This window comes from Taudactylus pleione, unplaced genomic scaffold, assembly GCF_031769625.1.
Source record: "Taudactylus pleione unplaced genomic scaffold, aTauple2 ptg000314l, whole genome shotgun sequence".
In the NCBI taxonomy this organism is placed as follows: Eukaryota; Metazoa; Chordata; class Amphibia; order Anura; family Myobatrachidae; genus Taudactylus; species Taudactylus pleione.
This window is the reverse complement of record NW_028284715.1, coordinates 3,024,682-3,041,111: the sequence shown is the minus strand read 5'-3', so window position 1 is coordinate 3,041,111 and position 16,430 is coordinate 3,024,682. Positions and strand designations below refer to the sequence as shown.

General features: G+C 42.5%; 1 protein-coding gene across 2 annotated transcripts in view; it reads right to left on the bottom strand.

Moving 5' to 3' along the window:
- The window catches only part of CRHR2 (corticotropin releasing hormone receptor 2), a 435,919-nt gene that overhangs the window by 192,007 nt on the left and 227,482 nt on the right, over positions 1 to 16,430 (bottom strand). The window contains exons 1-2 of one of the 2 annotated variants that reach the window (XM_088442585.1): positions 10,715 to 10,937; positions 10,501 to 10,620 (exon numbers count right to left, since the gene is read on the bottom strand). In XM_088442585.1, coding sequence (XP_088298711.1) covers positions 10,501 to 10,620; positions 10,715 to 10,832 — 238 coding nt within the window. In that variant the 5' untranslated portion in view covers positions 10,833 to 10,937. Of the gene's footprint in view, positions 1 to 10,500; positions 10,621 to 10,714; positions 10,938 to 16,430 lie in introns of those variants that run through there. The other variant, XM_088442584.1, reaches the window with a different exon arrangement.

The window sequence follows — 16,430 nt, the reverse complement described above, 5'->3', positions numbered from 1 at the left end:
AACGGAACTCAGAACGAGGCAAAACGTCATCTTACATGGACGAACATCATCATTCCTGGTCTTTTGTCCAGGAATGATGATGTTCGTCCATGTAAGATGACGTTTTGCCTCGTTCTGAGTTCCGTTTTTTTGGAGGGAAAAATCCGAACTCCACGTGCAAACTCGAACCTATCCGAGCCTGCACATCCCTAATATATATATATATATATATATATATATATATTTCAAAACAATCAGGATAAATTTCACGGCTCATTATTAGTCTGTATATGTACATTGTTATTTGTGTACTGTATGTTGTGATGATCTGCTGATTGTATTTGCTGCCTTTAAAATAAAAAGCATTGATCAGGGCCGGATTAAATCTTGTGGGGGCCCCAGGGCAACTAAGTCATGGGGGCCCCCTTCAAGCTACACGTAGCGCCCCCCCGGCCTACACGGAGCCTACCAATTCTTCCCCTCCCCAAGCCACACAGGCCCTACTGCCCGTGATTACTCCCCGGTCACCTCCCGATTTCGGCAGAGCTGCTCTGTAGTCCCCTCATCAGCATCACTGACATGTCACATGACATCAATGTGCTGTATGCAGCACTGACTGTAGAACACAGCTGCAGCAGCTGAGCCCCCATCCGGGAACAGGTGTCACTTGGCCCCCTGTGTGGGGGCCCCTCTGTGTGTGGGGGCTTCGGGGCTTCCAGTCCTATTGTCCCCCTTAATCCGGCCCTGGCATTGATTATATATGGGTTAATGCACTGCCTTCTGTAAACTAAATGAAGTCATAGAGAAGTTCTGTGACAATATAAAAGCACAAAACCACAGAGTGAAAGCCCAAATCCTAACATCCGTAATGATAATAGCAATGGTACGTCATTCTTTATTATACAGTTTTATTACTGCATGCATCACAACTTACTGTTTATACAGTTATTACTTACAGGAGTTTATATATAAATATGTATTGCAAATTTAAATATTTTGAACAGAAAGAACTGCTGCAATTCCTGGCGCTGTTAATAGATTTGTTAATAATCAAAAATCACCTGCATATAATAATGGTTGGGTTAGGACCACATAGAGAAAAAATCTCTGATAAAACACAAATTACATATATAATGATCACTGCGCTGAATTTTTGAAATGTGTATATATAGTTGTAAACACAATTGTTTTATAAATAGATCTGCTCTCTAATAGGAACACATGAGGCTTGTTTAATAAATCATTAATCTGGTTTATTTAAGTAAAAATGAACACTTGTATAAGAGATAAATGTTTCAATAAACAAATAACATTTCAGGGTAGTAAAATTGAAACAATTGTTTCTGATTAAAATTATAACATAAATCCAAGCCACAAAAAAATTAGCTAGTTTGTTGCAATAGCAATTTGATTCTCAATAAGCATCTATTTCAACTCCGCAATAAATTCATAAATCTTTTGCTTAATGCAGTCTCTAATTTGAATGTATATATACTGTACAGAAACTGCTAATATAAATGAATACACTGTCACACAATGGTGCTCCATACACACTGGTGTCCCAGTTGTGAACAAGTAAATACGGGGTAACCTTAATATTAAATGTCCCGACAGTCCTTCAATATATAGTGTATCTGTCGGTCCGCTGTTTGGTGTGGCCATGCTCGGATAAATTCCTCTGGAATAGTGTCTGGAACCTTGGGCTGGAGGCTGACATCTACGCGTTTCTTCCATTGCATATATTGGGACTTTCTCAAGACTTGAGAAAGTCCCAATATATGCAAGGGGCGAAATGCGTTGACGTCAGCCTCCAGCCCAAGGTTCAAGCCACTATTTCAGCTTATGCTACCCGTTCACCCTGTTACCTTTTGATCACTGTCATTGTGAGGAATACCCGGAGCACCTACAGTGTAGCCGCTACATGCTGGGATCAGCAGCAGCTATTACAGCAACAGCTGAATAGAGATCATTCCAGTCGATTACCCTGCTACTATTGACCATCAGTGCTGTGGGGAACCTCTGGAGTACCTGCATTGTAGCCGTCTTGCTGGGACCAGCAACAGCTACACGGGTAGCAGCTTATCAGAGTTCATTCCAAGCGCTATCGCTCAAAGCAGTGTCTGCTATACACTGCTGTTTCACATTACCTGGACACCTCCATGTACTGTCGGCTGAAAATTGAGGGAATACCCAGAGGAATTTTATCCGAGCGTGGCCATGCCAAAGAGCGGACCGACAGATACACTATATATTGAAGGACTGTTGGGACATTTAATTTTAAGGTAACCCCCGTATTTACTTGTACACAACTGGGACGCCAGTGTGTACGGAGTACCATTGTGTAACAGTGTATTCATTTATATTAGCAGTTTCTATACATATACATTCAAATTAGAGACTGCATTAAGCAACAGATTTATACATTTATAGTGGTGTTAAAATTAGAGATGAGCGAGTTTGGATCTAAGAGATCCGAACCCAGCGAATTTTGGGGATCCGGGGCGATCCGAGCACAGCTCGGATCTCCCTGCCTGCCCCGGATCTCTGACCCGAGGCAAAACCTCGCGACCCCTCTGTCGAGTCGTGAGGTTTTGTTTTCAGCAGGCTTAACGCTGATTGGCTGCGAGAGCCGTCTGTCACGGCTCTCAGCCAATCAGCGTTAAGCCCATTGAAAACAGCACAAAAGAAGAAAAGAGATGGTGCCCATCAACCCCCGCCGCCGGCACCCCCGCTGCCGACACTGCCGGCACCCCCACTGGCAGCATCCCCCGCTGCCGACACCACCACTGCCAACACTCCTGCACTGCTGCCCAACGTACTGAGGACACAGTCAGCAACCCCCACACTGCCAACACTCCCACATTGAGGACACCACCAGCACCCCTGCACTGCCGATACAGGCAGCAAACCTGGCAACCCCGCTCTGCCACCATCGCCGGCATCCTGCATTGAGAACACCCCTGCACTGCCGACACAGTCAGCAAACCTGCAATGCGGACAACGCTGGCACCCTCGCACTGCCGACAAATCCAGCAAACCTGCACTAAAGACACCGCTGGCACCCTCCCTTCCGACACAGCCAGCAAACCTGCACTAAAGACACCGCTGGCACCCCCACACTGCCGACACAGCCAGCAAACCAGCACTAAAGACACCGCTGGCACCCCCGCACTGCCGACACAGCCAGCAAACCTGCACTAAAGACACCGCTGGCACCCCTGCACTGCCAACATCACCGGTACCCTTCACTGAGGACACTGCCAGCACCGCAGCACTGCCATTCCTTGTACTGAGGACACCGTCAGCAACCCCGCTCTGCCGACACTGCTGTCACAGTAAGTGCACTATTGGTGTATCCAACCCACACTGTATAACACACTGTATCCGTGCTGTAAATTAGAAACTGAACTGCCATGTTAGTGCCACCCACTGTGTCACTTAGCTTAGTCAGCCAGCTAGCTGGATGCAACCTTTTGGCCTTAACTAGATGAAGCAAATAATATTGTGAGGTTGTCAAAATTGATTGGAAATTACTGGAAATAAATGTTATTGAGGTTAATCATACTGTAGGAACAAAAACAGGCCCATTTTATGTAATTTTAGCTGGTTTTATGATTTTTTGAATCCAGATCCAAAACCAAAACACAAAAACAAAGCACGGAGGTGAGCTTTTGGCAAAACCAATCCAGATCCAAAACCAGTGGACATCCAGATCCAAAACACAAACCAATCCAGATCCAAAACCAGGGTAGATCCAGATCCAAAACCATAACACTGGGGTCGGCGCACATCTCTAGTTGTAATAGATGCTTATTGAGAATCAAATTGCTATTGCAACAAACTAGCTCATTTTTTTGTGGCTTGGATTTATGTTATAATTTTAATCAGAAACAATTGTGTCACTTTTACTACCCTGAAATGTTATTTGTTTATTGAAACATTTATCTCTTATACAAGTGTTCATTTTTTACTTAAATAAACCAGATTAATGATTTATTAAACAAGCCTCATGTGTTCCTATTAGAGAGCAGATCTATTTATAAAACAATTGTGTTTACAACTATATATACACATTTAAAAAATTCAGCGCAGTGATCATTATAAATGTAATTTATATAAATATGTATTGCTTATTTAATGTAATAGTATTATAAGATATGACATATACTGCCTGATGCTATAAACATATAATACATAACTGCCCTTGTGTATTACACTTCTGAGCAAAATGACTTTCTAAATATTGTGTTATGGAGTGACGATTATAAGGTTATTATATTAACAACCTCACAGTCTAACAGCTGAACAGGAATATTAGTGCACTGTTACAGAGGTTACCCAGCTCCCCTATATTTACTTAAATGCTGTAATATTGGTCTCACCAGCACTTTATCAGTGTCTGGGGACACTGCGGTTAGATTGGTGCAGATGTATCAGCTTGCTACAGGCGGCAGTTAACTACAGTGAATTACTTATTAATTGCTAGCACTGCGATTCACATGCCGATAGGTAAGTGCAGTCTGTTTATTCTCTCAATATTGTGGTATATTTATGTAAGTAAATTTGCTGGATAGCACCTACATAAAAAAAACATTTTGGTGGTATACCCACAGATATTAAAGTGTAAGCGAGCAAGCAGACCCCTGTTATTATCGTTTAAATTGCGCAATATGATAAATGGGCCCCATGTATCTTACTGCAACCCAGTAATTATAAAGAGGGGGTTATACAACAAAAGGTAACAACACTGTACCCTGAGTCATACACTAGTACTAACAAGCAGCTGAGATAACAATTCATCGGTTTCACTGTCATTCAAAGTAAAATATCAAAAACATAGATGTATATTTACTAAAGGTCGGTTTTAGTTCTAAACCAAAACCGACAGACAACAACGGACATCAGACTTCTAAACAACGGAGATCGGCGCTGTTTAGAAGTGTAAAACCCGGCTATTTATCATCCGCCTGGTTTTAGTTTCAATTAAACCTGACATTGATGTCAGTCGGTTATTACAGCTCTTAATGCAATCGGTTTTGATCTTTCAGTTCAAAACAAACGGCAAAAAGAAGTGAAAAAACAGCCAAGTCCCCCGAACAGACGTACTGCACAGATCAGTATGATTTGTGCAGGCTTCATTAAGATAAAAAGAAAAGAAAGGTTTAACAAAAATGTGTGGGGTACCAAACATAAATCAGTAACCAGCCCTGGACCTTTCAGCCTGGGCTGGTAGTGGAAAATAGGGGGAAAAAACTGTGTGGGCTCTCCCTTATTTTCAAATAACCAGCACTGGGCTGAGCCAGCCAGGGAGCAAATGCCATAGCCTACAGGCACAGACACGCCACCACATTAACCTGCCCCAATTCCTAGGAAAGTGCGGACCCCAAAAATAAAATTGGGTCCCGCCCCCCTGAGGAAAAACCAACCTTTAGTAAATCTACAGATCCTATTCTTCTCTATGAAAAAATATCGATCGTTGGTCCGATGTTGTAAAGTGTCCTAAAGTTGGGTATTCGGTTGGTTTTCCCATGGATTAGTACATTTACCCCATGGTCTTGAAACCATAGCAAAGTACAAATAGTCGTACAGTAGTTGTGCAGTTATATAATGTCCTGTACAGGTAATGGCAGCGATGCCAGGGAATATACAACAGGCATTGCAGTAAGTAAGTTATTAGGAGAAAGGTCATTTTGGTGAATAGAACACTGAAGAATTTGTTCCTGTTATTAAGTTAAAAGGCAACTGGAAAGTTCTTGTTGCAGTTTGAACAGTCATAACAATCGTCCCTTTCATCGGAGAAGATACCAGTTAAATATTTAAGAGATATAAGAGTAAGTAATTTCCTTGGACATCTGTATCAGGATCAAACATCACTTACTGAAATGAAATGCTGACCCAATCTGAAATACTCTACTTACGGAATGAATATTACAATGGAGAGTACATATGCGAACACATTAAAGGCTGCTTAGGCAACCTGTGGCTCTCCTGCTGCTGTGTGGAACCACATGTATCAGCAAGCCTCTAACTAGTAATGCATGCTTGAATTAGTTCTATAGCAGATAGAGAGGCACATACTGTACAGTAGTTGTTTATGGCTGAACTACAGCAGGAAAGATTATCAAACTGTAAATTCTAAGCCAAATCTCTAATATCTGCAGAGCTGAATTAAGACCCAAAGGGGCATTAGGGAACACACTGATTTGACACACACACACTTTGATATTAAGGAATATATCTAAATGTTGTTAGATGCATCATCACAGAAAATGTCCCTTAATGCAAAACACTCCTTAGTAATCAGCCCTGGTCAACACAGCAATACATTTAGCAAAAGTTGCAGGAGGGCATACATAGCAAATGGCATCTGATGGTGGAGAACAATACCCATAAAACTGTACTTGCTAATATAGCAGCAGCTTGTATTTCAGCTAATAATGTTCCCCAATATTCAACAGAAAGTGACGGAGAAAAAAACACATTAATTTATTGCAGCAAAAAATTAAAAAAGTTTCCCAAAGCAAATGAATTCGGTTTACCATAAATTGTGAAGTTGGCCATTAAAACTGAAACCTCTTACTTGAGAATGCTACAAGACAACTGCATACAGTATAAGGCAGGAGAGCAGACATATTAACGTAGAGTCTGCATAGCATATCAGATAAATCTCTACGCTGTGTACTGTATATTACACATGATAACATGACACAGGAGATAGACAAAGGGTCTTTAAGAAATTAGTTGCAAGCACAGAATCCTCCTACAACCTGCAGACACCCAAGCACGAGGAATCCAAATATATACACGTCTTATGGACAATTTCTTACAGTATACATGAACTTGTGCTCTGTGCATTGGTAGATGGACATCACAGGTTAGTCATGCAGGTAGGTTAGTAGAATACTGTACTAATCTGCACATTTCAAGTACAACCAGGTACAAAAAACAGTTATTGCAAGACAGGAATGATGAGGTTTATTGGTTGGTCCCTTTCAATATCTGCAGAAAAGAAAGGTGAATAACAAAATGTACAATTAAAGGGCTACTAGCTTTTACCAGTAATCAGCTGAACTCTGTACAGTGACTAAATTACTGACTATTTAAAGGTGACCGACGTAAACGGTGACTGGGAAATACTTTCAGATTTTTCATTTCCTCAGAATATTTCAGACTTCTGACTTAGCTGATGCAAAAAGCTACTATTTGCGTTGTATTTATGAATAGACTGATGTACGGGTTGATTCTGAGTTGAGCACAGAGCATAGAACGAGTAACTTTGCTGCACTGCCGGTGGGTAGATGTAACTTGTGCAGAGAAATTCAGATTTGGGAGTGTCCTAGCCCAAAGCTGATTTGTAGTGTAAAAATAAAGCAGTCCAGCATGTGTGGGCTACATGCTGAAGCAGCCAGTATTTACCCTGCATGCACAAACAATAAATGTATTTATTGTTTGTGCATGCAGGGTGAGTTTTAAAAGTGATGTTGCACATAGCAACCAATCAGATTCTACTTAACATTTAACTAGCACCTTCTAGAAGATAATAGCTAGAATCTGATTGGTTGCTATTGGCGACATCACTTTTAAAACTCACTTCTAAAAACACTCACGTTAGTAAATTTACCCCTTAGAATCAGCTGCGTAGTGTTTTCTGTAAATAGCATAAACAATGTGACCCGAAAGGTGGGGGAGACTCACAATTTTTTGGGTAGTCCCCCAGGCCCTCTGAAGAGTCATTGCATCGACCACATCCCACCCACTCCTAAGTGAAGTGGGTAGAATGAGGAGATACAGATGTGTCCTCATACATCTAGCCTTAATACGTTATACGTCGTGAGTGAGCCGGCCAGGTCCTGCAATGCAATGTGACTAAGGACGGACCAGCAGACTGTGCTGATTAATTTGCTATGTGACACTTGTATGTCTGTGTGCACCTGAGCCTGTATATGAAGCACATCGAAACTTGGAATGAAAAAAGCTGCGGCTGCTTATACAGATTCAGAGACTCTGTTGCACACAGATATACAAGTGTCACACATCAAATGAATCAGAACAGTCTCCTGGTGTGTCCTAGTCACATTGCGGGACCTGACGGCTCACTCACGCCAGGAAAGTCGCGATACATGACGTATTGAGGCTAAGATACATTTTCTGCAAAAAAAAAAGATGCAAAAAAGACGCCAGGTGCTAGCAGAGTCTCACATGACCTGGCACGCTGAGAGGGTATTTTTGGACGACTGCGGCAAAGATGTGTAAGGACACATCTGTAATACCAAAAATCATGGCTCCATTGAGAGGGGGCGGAGCTAAAATGCGGCTTATCAAGATGAATTGCGTTGTTTTAGCCGCTCCTCGTGGACCTGGTATTCGCTGAATTTTGGCATGACATGGACCTCATGATGTAAAGAACCCAGCCCCGCCCCCAACGTAGTCAGCTGCGTCTCCTCTCTGGGTTCTCCTGTTGTGGTCAGCACATCAGCAAAATACTGAATATACTTATGGTCTCTTCCAACCCACCAACCACCTGCGATGCGCAGGCACACATGGACGATAACAATATCATCCATCGCCCGTGCATGCAGGCCAATCTGGTCAATATCGACCAGGTTACTATAGGGACCTGCGATCGTTGATCGCGGATCGTTGGCCGTCGTTGGTGGGTTAGTGGTGTGCCGGATGATCGATATCGATCATCCAGCACGGCCGGGAGATCGCTCAGCGTTATCGCCGATGGTAGTCCTGTGTGTATGCACCATTACTTTTACTTTTAGATTTCATTAATTTAGTGGCTTGCACATGCCCTCTTGAAACTTATACTAAACGCGCACCATTTGCTATGCATGGCAGAATTGCTTATTTCCAATTGTAGTCATGGCATCCAATAATATCTAAAGCTTCTCTCCGGATTTATTTGATCCAATTCACAGAGTGGAACAGGGCTGCTTCATAACCTGGAGCAACAGCAATAAACCGCTCTGCCTGCTATTATAGTATATGGCTACGATGCAAAAACTGGAGATCAAAGACGATTCAATAATAAAAGTCGCAGGAGGGCTTGTGTAAAAAGCTGCAGGATGGTTGATGATTACCCTGTAGACATTCCCAAGAAAAAAAAATATATATTATCAGGCTACTTTTGCCGGCGGACCCTGGTGTTCATAAAATTCAATAGGAAAGATAATGGAATGTTCTGGCGCTACATATAAGTAAATGTTAATAAATAAACATCACTTCTATGGTATGTTCCGAGCAGCCAATGAGGACACACTCTGTGTTATGGAGCTGAATTAGCACATCAATGTATTGTTTATTAAATGAGGATGATTACTCCTCGCAGCCTCTGTTTATACCCTCTCAGCCGTGCAGCTCTCTTCCCAGACAAGCTCCGTTTTCCCAGCAGGCTCTCGTGTAAGAAATATCACTAATTGTCATCATCAAAGGCTCATTATACAGGGAAGCGTTCTAACAGAAGTCCTATGGGCACCTGCATCCCATCATACAGCTCTATCTGCTGGAAGATCCACAGCAAAGAGTCAGGAATGCAACGCAGTAGGTGGAATAAAGAAGTTAATTACATTAAATTGCTACTACTGTACTATACAAAGTGATGACAGCCTTTACATACAGCGGGCAGCAGATGCACCCTGCACAGTATGAAGGCACTGTATGTCATTTATGCACAAACAAACATCACAATAATTATATATTATAGCACGTTGAATAGACACACTTGGATCTGGCTGGATGGACTATAACACATTGCAGCACCGGCTGTTGCAGTAGCTGGTAGGATTGTCTGAGCAGGATTCTGGTTCCTTATGTCTCTGTGTTGTGCAATTAGTACATTGTGCTTTGCAATGCAATATGTATCATTGTTTATGTCAATTTATGCATACTCCGCAGCGCTTTACCATTGGGTTGCATTGAATTGTTATAATGCACAGCATTATGGGGGTGCTCAAGTACCATTCACCCCATGACTAAAAGAATTCCACAGGTGGACATGGATAGTGACAGCAGCAATATTGGGAGTGCTATAGCACTAACAGCGTCCACAGAGTAGGTCTGACAAGTCTTATAACAAAAACAACAACAGCAACATAATAATAATAAATAATAATAATAATAAATAATAATAATAATAATAATAATAAATAATAATAATAATTAGAGATATGCAGTTAGGTTTTATTCGGTTATGTTCGGATCTCAAAAACTGCATCATATTGGCTATCCGGCTCTCACTTGTTTTGGATGGGCAATAAGATAAATCCAAACTAATCCGAACTTGCGCTAATTTGGCAAAAAAGAACTGAGTCAAAACCGAACCGCTCATCTCCAAAAATAATCAGTCAGTAGTTACTGTACAAGCACAATATGATTTGCAGGAGAACTGTAAATGTATTCTTTACTTCTTTGAACTTTCTGTCGTACAGATCTTTTATCACACATACACAGTACTAATTCTCTAAACATGTAACACCAAGGGCTGCGTCCCTACGGCATTCCAACTTTTGTACTTACTGGTCGTGTTATACTTGATCCCATTGAAGGAATCCGGGCAGGGTCTCTCCACCAGCTCCCCAGCGACGCTCCTAGGCCAGCAGGTGCCAATCTGATCGATGGTGGCACTGCAGTGAGGACCTTAAGGCGACAGAAAGGGGGAGAAAATAAATACAGAGAGCCTGAAGAAAGGCAGATATAAATTCATTTTACAGACATCTCCCCAGCTCCCTACCATCGAAAGGCTGGAAAGAGTGGTTGCTGCTGAGAAAAGTATCTTGAAAAGCATCCAAAAGGCTGCAGTTGGCATCAAATTCGTCTATGATGATCTCAAATATAGTGCTGTCCATCATAGTGGTCGTGGGAGCCGAAGAGATTCCCTGTCTGAGCTGCTGATGGTGAGATGTGGAGGATTCAGCCCTGAGACTGGCAGCTGGGGGGAATCTCCTGTGCACACAGTATATAGGACTCGGCAGAGCAGCCAATCACAGGGGAGGCAGATGCTGGTCCTGCCACTCTGTCTCCCACTTCTAGATGCCTCTGGGTAGCTCAGTTATATCTGTGTGTGCTGGCAATAGCCCTGACAGTGCTAACACAGCTGCCCACACATTGTTGCAGGCAAGTTACTAGCACAGATCCCACTAGCAGGCTTCATGGGGTTAACCTCTTCCTGCCTAAAGGCGCAGGATGCAGAAGATCCCGAGTAAAGCGTATCGTTAGGAGCTGCTGAGCTTCAGCTTATTTTTAACCTGTTAAGCTCTGAAAAGAAATGATGATGCTCGAGTCACGTGCAACAATATTTGATGTTCTAACTCTTTATTTTCTAAATTTAATGTACATTTTCCCAATGGGAAGATACTGCCGCTAGCACTTCCTTCTTCCTTTGCAGTTTCCTTTATTCTAGGAGTGCATCCTTACAAGTAATGAGCAGAGCAGTTAATACTGGCAGGGAAGGCCATTTACTAACAAAGTGTAAATATCTGTAATCTGTATCAACCAATCATTAACCACTTTAGCTGCATACACACACAACAATTTTTTTAATGATTATCGTTAAACGATATCGTTTAACGATAATCGTTTGCAAAAATCGTTCACTTTCTGAGTCAAACGATGAACGATTATCGTTCATGCGCGTTCACGTTTGTAGTTTGTCGTTTGTAGTTTGTAGTTCAGTCAGACTTGTCAACTCAACGATTTTCATTAAGGGAATATGCAAAAATCGTTTGTAGTTCATAAAAATCGTTCATGACATTTAGTAAATGAACAACTTTAGTAAACGATTTTAGTTAATTTTTTCAAGGGAAAAAATCGTTTACTAAAATCGTTCATTAAAAAAATCGTTGCGTGTGTATGCAGCTTATCACTTAATCCCCTGCCAGCCATTGGCAGGTAACTGTTGATTACTGTAGTTTCCAGGTGGCTGTGCATTTTTGCAATTAGTAAGTAAACTCAATATACAGTATTCAGCGAAGCCCCCACCAAAGCCTCTTGGTGACAGACTGGTTTGGACTCCTTCTAAATGTAATACAAACAAAACAAAAAAAGTGAGTTGGAGTAATCAGGATTTCGACACCTGTCATTAGTTCCTTGCTGGGATTTGACAGTCGGGAAGCTGATGGTCGGCATTGTGACCGTCGGCTTCCTGACTGCATCCCCGGAATCAATATGATATACCGCCGGCCGCAGCGGAAGCCCGGCAGGGGTGAAGATCCCGAAGCTACAAAAGGTAAGTACAACTAACCCTATTCTACCCCCTAACCCTCCTTTAGGGGTGCCTACCCTAACCTCCCCCAAGTGCCTAACCCTAACCCCCCCTACGTGCCTAAACCTAACCCCCTCTACCCCGCAGCCTAAATCTAAGTCTCCCGGGGGAGGGGGGGGCATAACCCTAACCCCCCCTTCCCCTAGCCTAACCTTAAGTCCCCCCCCGGAAGCCCCTAACCTAACCCTCCCCCCCACGGCTGTTCGCGCCCGGGGCCCGGCTTACCTTCGATCGGTATGCCGGGTGTCAAGCTCCCGGCGTAGCTCTAATGACAGGCATTGGGATTTCGATGCTTGTCATTAGTTCCTTGCTGGGATTTGACAGTCGGGAAGCCAGCGGACGACATTGCGACCGTCGGCTTCCTGACCACATCCCCTTGCAATGATCATCAGAAATGTATTGCACTAGTTATTAGTAATTAATTTCTGACATAATCACTTGCAGTGCATGTGGGTTGGACATAGCTGCAAGGGGTTAATGATTTTTCCACTCCATCTCCCATCCACTTTTGTAGGGTTACAGAACAGGGGGGGGGGGTCTTACTCAAAAACACCCACTTGTTCTACCCATCGCTGCTGCCAACTGAAAGACTTTAACGGGTGTCTCCGGGGTAACCCTAAACTATTCAGCGCACACTTTCAAATGGGCACCTTGCTCTGCAGCAGATGAGGGGCTGGCGTCAAGGTCTTACCTGTTATCTCTGGTATAAGTACAGTAATTAGTTAGAAATGAACAAAAAAAAAATACAAATGTCAAAAAATGTACAAAATAAAAAGGAGAGATGACACAAATTCTAAACACCTCTCCCAGCCTAGTTGTCTGGTTCCACAGTCAGGAAAAGAAAACAAGCTAGATAATAAGCTGATATTGGCCAGTGCCGTCAGAGAAGTAGTATTGTGCAGACGATGGATATGAAGAAAGGCCATTGCTCTATCTTATGTACTAAAGCCCGCAGATAGCCAGTTGCACCGTATAATGTGTATCTTTGGTGCTAATATACTTAGTGGAAACCATTTGATTGGAAGTGAACATGTCCTTAAGGCGGCTTGTGGCGACAAAGGAACCTTAATAAAACGTATTACAGTCATGGAGAACTAGCAATCGTGACCCAGAAACCGCTTTATACTTTTTACTTTTATTTAAGATTTTCATATTCCATTACATATCAAAGAGTTGTACATCTGATACTGTACCTGCTGGATTCAACTTAATGTAATACATATCCCGGTTCTGAACCTTAGTGAAGGAATAATATTTTGCCAAATTAATAAGTTGTTGTTAATATTATGGGAAGTGTGTCATTACAGTGGTGTGTGTGTGTGACTGTAATGTGTCATTACTGTGGTGTGTGTGTTACTGTAATGTGTCATTACTGTGGTGTGTGTTACTGTAATGTGTCATTACTGTGGTGTGTGTGTGACATTAATGTGTCATTACAGTGGTGTTTGTGTGTAAATGAATATATTGTGTCATAACTGTGGTGTGTGTGTGACTGTAATGTGTCATTACAGTGGTGTTTGTGTGTGACTGTAATGTGTCATTACTGTGGTGTGTGTTACTGTAATGTGTCATTACTGTGGTGTGTGTTACTGTAATGTGTCATTACTGTGGTGTGTGTGACTGTAATGTGTCATTACTGTGGTGTGTGTTACTGTAATGTGTCATTACTGTGGTGTGTGTGTGTGTGACAGTAATGTGTCATTACTGTGGTGTGTGTGTGTGTGTGTGTGTGTGTGTGTGTGTGTGTGTGTGTGTGTGTGTGTGTGTGTGTGTGACAGTAATGTGTCATTACAGTGGTGTGTGTTACTGTAATGTGTCATTACTGTGGTGTGTGTGTGACAGTAATGTGTCATTACAGTGGTGTTTGTGTGTGACTGTAATGTGTCATTACAGTGGTGTGTGTTACTGTAATGTGTCATTACAGTGGTGTTTGTGTGTTACTGTAATGTGTCATTACTGTGGTGTGTGTGTTACAGTAATGTGTCATTACAGTGGTGTTTGTGTGTGACTGTAATGTGTCATTACTGTGGTGTGTGTTACTGTAATGTGTCATTACTGTGGTGTGTGTTACTGTAATGTGTCATTACTGTGGTGTGTGTGTGTAAATGAATATATTGTGTCATTACTGTGGTGTGTGTGTGACTGTAATGTATCATCACTGTATCATCACACAGTGGTGTGTGTGACTGAAATGTGTCTTTACAGTGGTGTTTGTGTGTTACTGTAATGTGTCATTACTGTGATGTGTGTGACTGTAATGTCTCATTACTGTGGTGTGTGTGTGACTGTAATGTGTCATCACTGTGGTGTGTGTGACTGTTCTGTGTCATCACTGTGGTGTGTAAATGAATATATTGTGTGATTACTGTGGTGTGTGTGACTGTAATGTGTCATCACTATGGTGTGTGTGACTGTAATGTGCCATCACTGTGGTGTGTGTAAATGAATATGTGTCATTACTCTGGTGTGTGTTTGACTGCACTATGTCAATACTGTGATTTGTGTGTGTGTGACTGTACTGTGTCAATATTTTCGTGTGTGACTGTACTGTATCATTACTGTGGTGTGTGTGACTGAACTTGGTCATTGTTGAGATTTGTGTGTGTGTGACTGTACTGTTTCATTATTGTGGTCTGCTTGTGTGACTGTACTGGGTCATTACTGTAGTATGTGTGTGACTACTGTGCCATTACTGATGTGTGTGTTGCTGTACTGTGTCATTACTGTGGTATAAGTGTGACTACTGTGTCATTACTGTGGTATATGTGTAACTGTACTATGTCATTACTGCAGTGTGCATGACTCTACTGTTGCATTACTTTGGTGTATGTGACTGTACTGTGTCATTACTGTGGTGTGTATGTATGTGACTGTACTGTGTCATTACTGTGGTGTGTGTTGCTGTACTGTGTCATTACTCTGGTATAAGTTAGGGATGAGCGGGTTCGCAGTTATGGAATCCGAACCTGACCGAGCCCCCCCGATCCAAGCCGGGAACCGAGTCCGGCTCGGGTTTTCCTGCCTGACTCGGATCTGAAATCGAGGCAAAAGTTATCATCTCGCTGTCGGATCTCGCGGGTTTTGGATTCTATAAAAGGTCCCTGCATCAGCGCCATTTTTCACTGCGGCAGTGGACAGTGAAGAGGGAGGGTGGGAGTTAGGGCTGGCTGGGCTGTGTTGTGCTATGCTGCTGTTGTCCATAGGGGCTATGTCCACTCCAAAGTCCATAGGGGCTGGCTGGGCTGTGTTGTGCTACTGTTGTCCATAGGGGCTGTGTCCATTCCAAAGTTTATTGGGGCTGGCTGGGCTGTGTTGTGCAGTGTCCCATAAAGGCTGTAGTCCTAAAGGGGTGCTGTAGTGTTGTCCAGGAGATGATCTGTCTATCAGGGGTGCTCCCCCCAAGTGCAAAAAAAACCAATTATCTTTTTCTGTGTTACTGAATTGTGTTTGCAGTAGCCGCACATGCATCAAAAAGTAGCGACAAGCGTGCGCCTGTGTCATAAATCAAGGGCCGGCTGGCTCATCTGTTAAAGGGTGCTGTAACCCCCAAAGTGCACTCCAAAAAAAAAAAAAAATTCTTCTTTTCTGTGTTTGTGAATTGTGTGTGCAGTAGCCGCATGTGCATCAACAAAGTAGTGCCAAGCATGCGCCTGTGTCATAAGTAAAGGGCTAGCTGGCTCGTCTGTTGAAGGGTGGTGTAACCCCAAAGTGCCGTAAAAAAATAAAAAAATCTTTTTCTGTGTTTGTGTGCGCCTAAGCCGCACGTGCATCAATATCACATAAATGGAGGACAAAAATTTGTCCGATAAATATAAAATAGGGAAAGATCAAGAACCACTTCCTCCTAGTGCTGAAGCTGCTGCCACCAGTCATGACATAGATGATGAAATATCATCAACGTTGTCTGCCAAGGCTGATGCCCAATGTCATAGTAGAGGGCATATAAAATCCCAAATGGCAAAGTTCAGGAAAATGACCTTAAAAAATAAATGTAAGTCTTCTGAGGAGAAACGTAAACTTGCCAATATGCCTTTTACGACACGGAGTGGCAAGGAATATCCATGGTCCTCCCCTATGTTCATGACTAGTGGTTCAGCTTCACATGACGATGGAAGCCCTCCTACCTCTACAAAGATCAAACGAGTTAAACAGGCAAAAGCACAGCAAAGAACTGTGCTTTCTAATT